General features: G+C 49.5%; 1 protein-coding gene across 4 annotated transcripts in view; it reads left to right on the top strand.

Moving 5' to 3' along the window:
- The first annotated feature begins 204 nt into the window (after positions 1–204).
- The window catches only part of SIN3A (SIN3 transcription regulator family member A), an 86,415-nt gene continuing 78,020 nt past the window's right edge, over positions 205–8,599 (top strand). For 2 of the 4 annotated variants that reach the window (XM_077264071.1, XM_077264070.1), the window contains exon 1: positions 205–341. Coding sequence is in view for 2 of the 4 variants with exons in the window: in XM_077264069.1 (XP_077120184.1) it covers positions 1,407–1,554 (148 nt within the window). In the remaining 2 variants the exon portion in view is untranslated. Of the gene's footprint in view, positions 342–1,271; positions 1,555–8,599 lie in introns of those variants that run through there. The other 2 variants (XM_077264068.1, XM_077264069.1) reach the window with 2 other exon arrangements.

The following is an 8,599-nucleotide window of genomic DNA, read 5'->3' as shown; positions in this document are numbered from 1 at the left end:
AACCACTGGCGAGTGAAGGGGGCGGTCCAGTGCGCCTAATAACGTTGACCGATGGGCGGGGCTTTACGTTTCATTCCATTGACGGCCATTTTCCGCCTGCTTATCACAGCCCGTGCTCGGGGGGCGGAGCTGGTAGCCACGCCCACTCCCTCGGTCGCTGAGCTCTTTGTCTCGATAACTTATTGGTTTCTGCTTCTGATTGGCATTTGTACTCCACCAATCAGCTGTCGCGCACGGTGGCGCCCTGTGCTGGGTGTCGGAGGCGGGATTTCCCCCGTGACAGAGAGAATCGGGTGGACATTAACCGGAGACCGGAACCGAGTGGACGGTGATAGTGTGAGGTGAGCGGGACGGTGTTTGGAGGGTAGAAAAGACGGAGGGCGGGTTCAGGGCTCCCGTGCAGCGGCCGGGCACACTCCGGGGTGCACAGTGACCGGGTGGTAGTGGCGGCCCCGTGTGCAGGAGCTCCGGGAGCCGAGGGGACACGTCCTGGAGGGGCGGGCAGCGGAGGCCGGCACAGCTGCTCGGCTGCAGCCGGGTGATGGAGCCGCCGTATGGTGCCCACGGTCCTGGAGGACGGCGGGAGCCGGAGCGGCCACTGCTCGTTCCGTGCCAGGATGGGAGCCCGCCGTGTGGCCGGTCCCGGCGCCACATGTCCGTCCTGCTCTGGCCTCCTGTCCGGTCCCGCTGACCCTCCCCCATACTACACGCAGCTGTACTGTGCACTACGGCCACATCCGGGCTCCGGTGCTGCCTCAGCCGCTGTGTATAGACCCCGGCAGTACACAGTGGGCTGGGTGTGCAGCGCTGAGCCCGGGGAACGGCTCCTGGCCCAGGACGTGTGGCTGCAGGAGGGTTGGGACTCTCCAGGCAAACCGCAAATATAGCTATAGCACAGGCAGCCACACAAACACCTGTCTGCTCCGACCCGCCACCACGGCCAGCTAAGCAGCCACTGCCGCTCTCCGGCCTGGCCTCCCTTTTTTACCATGTAAACACGACATGAAGGGGCGTGTCTTCGGAAGGGGGCGTGGTTCGCACTCGTACACATTTGCGGTCCACGCCCCGCTCTGTACATGGCAACCAATAGCTATAGAGAGGGGCGTGGGTAGTGATGGTGAATGACGTAATGTGATGGGCGGGATCTTCCTTTTCATTCCATTGACGGCCATTTTCCGTTCGCGCATGCTCGGTTAAGTATTGCTTCGTGGGGCGTGGCTTGTGGATCCGCCCCTGTTACCTCCCATGTGGTTTGGCCCATGCTGGCCATTGGTTGTCTCGTGTAATGGACATGTTTGACTGTCCAATCAGCTGTCGCGTCCAGTACGAGGTGTGGGAGGCGGGATTTCCCCCCGTGACAGAGAAGAACGGCTGGACGCGTACCGGAGACCGGAACAGAGCGGGTAATGCGGGGTAGCGCGGGCAGAGGCTTCAGAGAGCGGCGCTGGATGTACGAACACGTGGGGTGGGATCGGCTCTGGCGTGGATCGGGCGGCGCGCAGGACTCGCTGCTCGTGTGTGAGATGGCCGGATCAGTGGGGTCCCGCACTGGGGGTGAGCGCCGAGTGTCTGCCGGTGCCTACAGGTGCGGCGGGGACCGGCCACAGGTGGGGAGAGCCCTTGTGCTGCCCCCACTACCGGGCGCCTCTGGCTGTAGCACCCATGCCTGCCCGGCCAGCCCCCGCTGTGTTGTCACTCCAGGGTCCTGCCCAGCGTGTCCCGGCTCTCACGGCTGCTAGCTGCTGGGCTTCAGAGCTCAAGGTTGCAGGTATGAGTTGTAATACCTGGCACAACCACTTGCGGAGGTGTGGCGCTGTGATGGTAAACAGTCAGCTTGTGGAAGGTTGGGTTCTGGTACCGGCCCAAACCACATTGAAAACAATGGGGACCTGAACTTTTGTGCTACAAAATTCTGTCTCTGGAGGGTCTGTAACTAAAGCAACCTGGCCCATGTAATGTCTCCATGGTGGGCTCAGTGCACTGCTCAGCGCTCCTGGGACGGGTCTGCAGTCTGGCCTTCCACCAGCACATGTCCTCCCCCTGTAAATCCTGTTACAATGGAGTCTCAGCAGACTTGTCCTCAGTCTTTGGATCCCCCTCCCGCCCCCAGCACTGTGATTGGCAGCGGAGACTCCTGAAGTCTGGGCAGCTCTCCCATAGATGGAATGTACACACATGCAGACGGGCTGCCGACAGGTGGGCTACATCTTATGGTGGGCTATGCGGAGTGCAGCCCCTACTGAGCATGTGCAGGATTTCAAAGGCTGGTCAGTCAGGCCCCTGAAATGCTGGGTGTTGGGAGGATTGCAGCCATTCTGGGCTGGACTTGCAGGTGATCAGTTCTATGCTGTATGTGGATTATATTGGTATCTGATGACCTATCCTCCCTGTCTCCCGGTTTTGCACTTGTGTTATTCCTGCTGTTCTCCTGAGTATTATGTTTTGTTAATGGCCGTGTTATTAGTGTTCCATGTTATGGCTTTTACTCATGGGGGTGTGTGGCTCTCAGGATTATCTGTAGACTGTGTTATTGAGCCACACCTCCATGGTGCTACAACATAAGAATTGGCTCTAACTAAAAAGCCCTTTATCTGTTCAACCAGATGGCAGATTTAGGGAAAAATCCTAAAAAGCCATGTACTCAGGGCAGCGGGAGTGCAAGGAGGTAAAACAGTCCGTGTTAGTCCCGGTGACGGGTAGACTGCTTCTTTGATGCTCTGCAGCGCGCTCTGTAATCAGGGCCCTGTTGGAATTTCTTGCTACCCGTGGTGGGAGCGGCAGGACGCTGATGACGAGGGTCTTCCAGGTAGCGGCTGTTTGCCCTGTTACACATGGGTAGCCATCACCTCCGTTGCCCCCCTGACCGGAGAGCAGCAGGACCAGGCTTTCTATTGTTGGAGTATTCTGACTTCTCACCTGGAATCCTTCATAAACATTATGGCCAACTTCTCCGTGGTGGACAAGGCTTGTCGGAGCAGAGGATGTCCTGCTCGCTTACAGCCTCTGCACATGCAGCAGTTTTTGTTTGCTCTAAATCAGCCTCTGTTTTCGTGGCATGTGATAAATTGCTGATTTTACCATTAATTTAGTGGTAAAATTGCTGCAGACTTTATGAATGCCCTTCAGAAGCGAAGTCTGTGGTAAAATCCACAAAAAGAATTGCCATTACTCGATCTTTGTTCAAGTACACACAGAAGGATTTCCAGCTTCTAGAAGATGCACAATATTTCCCAATTTAGCACATTCCCTTGTCTTGACTTTCATTACAGGGTTGACACACAACATTCTCAGACACCTTTATGGCAACTCGTTCCTGTCCCATGTATAGTTGGTAAAAAACAAAGCTTTTTAGCCACCACTAGGGGGAGCATAGGAGAACTCTGTATATTGTGTTATGGTGTTCAGTGTGTAACAGTATGGATTGTGCAAATGTGCGCCCTCTAGTGGCTGCTGGAAGCACAGCCATAGAGCTCATGTTCTATAAACCATTTGTCAGTTGGCTGTTTCCCAAAATATGAGCGCAAGTGATGCTACTAGAGTTTGCATCAGGTGCTCGAGTGACATGTCCCAATCCCCCATGCATGTTTCACGGCTCTTAGACAAAAAAGAAATGCGGGGATAGCCTGCCATACATTGGCAATCCCCACATGTATTGTGGCTGTCTAGCAGTCGTGAAACATGCTTGTTGGCAACTCGAGCGTGTCAGTTCAGCACCCGCCATACTCTGTGTATACCGGAGCACCCTAGGCAAACTCAAGTATCGAGCAATTGCGCTCATCACTAAGCGTCATATATTGTGCCAGTGTATGGAGCGGGCTCAGGAACTGAACCTGGACCAGAGCCTGCATCTACAACAGCAGGGACCAGAGTTTACTCCAGTGTGTGTCTATTTAATTAAATGATGCTGTCAGTCAGTGACAGCAGCATTAAAGAGGTGCAATTACTGGTGCGCGATTTCAGCAGTCTCCATCTGCCCCTTCCAGTGCAATTGTCGGGGGCCAATGAACTCGCTGCATCCGAGGGAGGGCTGCCGAGACCTCTTTGGTTGCCATCTTAATCTTTCTGTTGTAGGGATTTATAGGAGAACTCCATTTTAACTATATATTGCAGCAGTGTATAGTATATGGGATCAAATGATCGCATGTTCAAGTCCCCGAAGATTAAAAAATAAAGTAAAGATTACATTGAAATTGTGTCCCCTAAATAAGTAAGAAATAAAAAAAAAAAAAAACTAAAATTTTTTTGGTATTGTCCGTAAAAAGTCTATAAAATTAAGTTCTGACTCTTGACTAAAATTGGAGGCTAAAACAAAAAGCAAAAAAATGAAAGAGAAAAAAAAAATCACCAGGTTATGACTGGGTTAATATTGTCAGTTGCACTATTGGAGGGGTAGCACCTGTAGGACGCTGACCCCTATGGCCACGTGCACACGTTGAGTATTTTACGTCACTATTTATGAGCCAAAACCAGGAGTTGGCAAAAATGTAAGTGGATCTGTCACCAGATTTCACCACACGTTAACTCCTTCCATGATGTAGTATTAGCCCATGGTGCGGGTGTGTGGAGTGGACTTCATGGTACAGGTCCCCTAGGGAGACAAAAAAATAAATGAAAAGTATGTTTTTCTTTAACTATTAAAAATAAGATTAAATAACTTTATTTTAGCTTTAATATGAGGAACAAAGAGCATTTGGAACTTGGCGTCACATCAAAAAGTGACTTGCCAAAATATGAAACTTAACCCTTAGGCCGGGTGTCCATGATCCAGAACTAGCAGCGCTTTTGGGTGCAGGGTATGTTCGCTGTGTCTATTGAACGCAGGTAAATCCACATGTGTTCACTGAACCGTGCACATTTACTGCATTCAATACATTCTATTGTGGAAATTTCTTGAAAGACGCGCCGCCTGTCAGTCTCTGCAGGTGATTAGACGCACAGTGGACATGAGATTTCTAGAAACCCCATCCTCTAGGCTGTAACATCTGGCTGCTGCAGGTTTGACGCTGCATAAATACACAGCCTCAGACCTGCAGCAATTCCTGCTGTAAAATCGTTGTTCCAATATTTCTCTTCTTAATCTGCTCCACTGTCAAGGAATGTTCTGCAAAGTGGTAGTAGGAAAAGCGACCGGCGGACACAGAATATGGCCCCTGTGCAAGAACAATATATGGCCCCTTTGCAACCCAAGAGCTCCTAAAATGCAAAATTGCACCTGCTTTGGAGGTAGAAATGGTCCCTCTTACCTCATGTGGCCGTGTGGCCACACAGGTCGCTCCAATGATATGTCTGCTCCTGGTAGAAGCTGCAGCTTGGCATACGAATAACTAGTCCTCACAGCTCTATCAATGGAAATATAAGTTATAATTTTATTTTTATTTGCATAGTTCAGTTTTTTTTTTAAAGGGTGTTCTCTCACGGTATGTTGTCCAGATGTTACAGCATAGTGGATGGGATTTTATGAAATCCCATCTCCACTATGCGTTCAAAGGCGCAGGTGGAAAACCTGCGTATACGCACATGCGGCGCGTCTTTATAGACTGCAGCATGTCTAGTTATCTTGCGGAGACGCTCAGTCTCCGCAAGATAAATAGCATCGTTCTACCGTATGTATAGGCTGCAGGTATTTCCACACGGTTCAATGAACACAGACAGAGTCACAAAAGCCACGCTCAAAGCGCTGCCAATCCGTTCTGTGGAAACCTACCCTAATTCATGTTTCCTTCTGCAGCACATCCCTCCTATGCGTCCTGTACCAGGGTATGGTGGAGCTGCTGGTCTGAACTGTGCGCTCTCCCATGCTGTAAGCAAAGGAGGAGCACAGACACTGAAGCTGAATGGATCCAGGCTGCTTCAGCGCTCACCGCTTTAGGCTTGTTTCACATTTGCGGATGGGGGTGCTGTGGAGGTCTGCGTACGTCTTCCATGAAGCTCCTCCTCCCCCCCCCCCCCTCCCCTCCTCCGGTCAGCTCAAACTATGTCGGCATGCTGCGTACCCTATCTTTACCAATGGGTACGCAGACAATGCCGATGTATGTGGATGCCTCCGCATGTGTCATTTTGACGGTGCGGCGACCGCACCAAAATGCAACTCATTGCATTCGTCGCAGGTCGCCGCACCGTCAAAACGACGCATGCGGAGGCATCCGCATACATCGGCATGGTCTGCGTACCCAATGGTAAAGATAGGGTACGCATGCTGACGTAGGCGGAGCTCACCAGAGGACAGAGGAAGTGCGGTGGTGGGCGGAGCTTCACGGAGGACGTACGCAGCCCTCCGCAGCACCTGCAGCCGTAAATGTGAAACCAGCCTTAGACTAAGTTCACACAGGGCGTTTTTGCTGTGGTTTTTTTTTTTTTTTTTTTTTACATTTTCAGCTGCTTTTTACAGTACCGGCAAAGTCTGAGATTTCAGGAATCTCATGCACACACATGACTTTTTTTTTTTGTCATCAGGATTTTGTGGCTTGCATGGTTTTTGGACATAGAGCATGTCACTTCTTTCAGTGTTTTTCACCCATTGAAATGAATAGGTGGTGAAAAAACGCTGAAAAATGCAGGTATCGGGTTTTGCTGCAGTTTTTGTGCCTGAACCTGATTCTATAGAAAAGGACTTTTTATTTTTACACTAAACATTATCAGCATGCACAAGAGAAAACTCTAGCATGCTAAAACACTGCAAAAAAACAGGTTTTGCTAAACACTGCAAAAAAACAGGTTTTGCTGCAGAAAAAAACACTGAAAAAACTCCTAGTGTGAACTTGCCCTTAATGTGAATGCAAGCGTGCACTCTGTGCCAAGGAAACCAGCCGCTGTCATAGACAGCAGAGGTGGCCGGTAACCTTGACAACAAGCAGTACATAATAAAATTGCTGATTTTTAATAACAAGTAAATTGCAAAGTTGCTTGATTTTACAAGATTCATTTTACCCAGGTAACATGTTGGAAAGCTTCTTTTGGCTGCTAATAATACATAAGTTTTGCTGTAATCACTGACCTGAATGTTTATTTTTCCAGATTTCCTTTGCCACACACAGAATACTGTAAGCGAAATCTAAAAATAGTGGTGCAGGGTTTTCACCATTTCATCCCCTTGAAATGTTTTTTTCTCCTGGGTTTTTCAGTACATTGGGGAAATTAATGGTGTCATTCAAAATACAATACATGTTGCCAAAAACAAGCCCTCATATGGCTATGTTGACGATCAAACATAAAAAGCTGTTGTCCTTAAAGGGGATGTTCCTTTTTCAACAATGTCTGTCCCAGCTGCTGTTTGTGAAAACATAGTAAACCGAACTGCTCACCTTCCCCGTGTTCTCTGGCTGCGACACCGTCAGTGAGCTCAGCGGCTGTGCTCGTGTAGAGGGAACGCATCCCCCAGTGCTGCTGTGCTTACTGATTGGCTGTCATTGTGATGCCAGGCAGCGGTGGAGACTTGCCCATGGACCCGGGGAAGGTGAGTACAGAGCGGTTTACATATCAGCAGACTGCAAGGGGCCAATCTGTTTAAGGAGTTAAATGTTTTAGACTTGAAGAGGCTGGTATGCTTACAAATTCATGTGACCGATCTGGTTTATTTAATGGACTAAAACGTTATTCCGCCTCTAGTGGCTGAGAAAGAGTCCAGAGCTCGTCTGCAGCATGTCTAGACTGATGGCTCCTGTATCTAGGGTTTGGACTGTCATGCTGCGGCTTTAGACCACAGCAGTCACAATGCCTCTGCAGTCTTTCCACCATTTCCCTACACAATCGCTAATCTTTCATGGAAACAATGGTTTCACCTGAAAAAGTGCTTGGCATTTTCAGTCATGCAGTTATGTGGCTGCAAAAGCAGTTTCCTTGCAAGATTGAGTGCTTGTGCAGGGAGACTGTGGAAACGCCACCACGGCACAGGACTGCGGCAACTGGAAGGCACAGCATGACCACTGTGTGGACGCAGCCTTAGGGGCCCTCAGCTCAGGCGTGCAGGTCCTTATTGTCTCTGTGCCTTACAGAGCGCACACTGACCCAATTATAATGTGAGCGTGCTTCCCCCCATATGTTCATAGGCTGTAAGTCTGCGATCAGGACCCATCCTGGTATCGGAGTTGTGTGTTACTCTGTAGTGTCTTTATTGGCTGTACAAGTCCCCTGTAATGTAAGTGCTGCGGAATATGTTGGCGCTATAGAAATAGAATAAGTTTATGTAGCACACGCCAGTCTGGTATCATGTGCTGCCAGGTTTCTGGTGCACTTCTGTAGTAAATGTCATTTGGTTGCTGAGCAGGCCTCTTTGTTACGCACCATTCACTCCAGTAAGTTCCAGGTGAGCGCAAAGGACAAAAGTGACCATTTCTTTGCACAAATGACATGTGCCATATTTTGTGGTGGTGGTGTTTTGTTTTTGTCAATGCCAGAAACTTTGCATGGCTGGACTACTAAATCCCCCCCCACTTCAGTATTTCATTTTCCAGACATTTGCGATCTTTTGGCACACACCAAGTCTGACATTTATCATTGTATTTGTGCCAAAATTGTTTGTGCAGATTAAGTGTCATGAATGAATAAGCCCAATTTATCTTTTTTTTTTTTTTCTACCTATGCCTAAACTTAATCTCCGCCC

The sequence above is a fragment of the Ranitomeya variabilis genome, chromosome 5 (genome assembly GCF_051348905.1).
Source record: "Ranitomeya variabilis isolate aRanVar5 chromosome 5, aRanVar5.hap1, whole genome shotgun sequence".
NCBI classification, from domain to species: Eukaryota; Metazoa; Chordata; class Amphibia; order Anura; family Dendrobatidae; genus Ranitomeya; species Ranitomeya variabilis.
The sequence above is the reverse complement of the archived record's forward strand: the minus strand, read 5'-3'. Positions and strand labels throughout refer to the sequence as shown.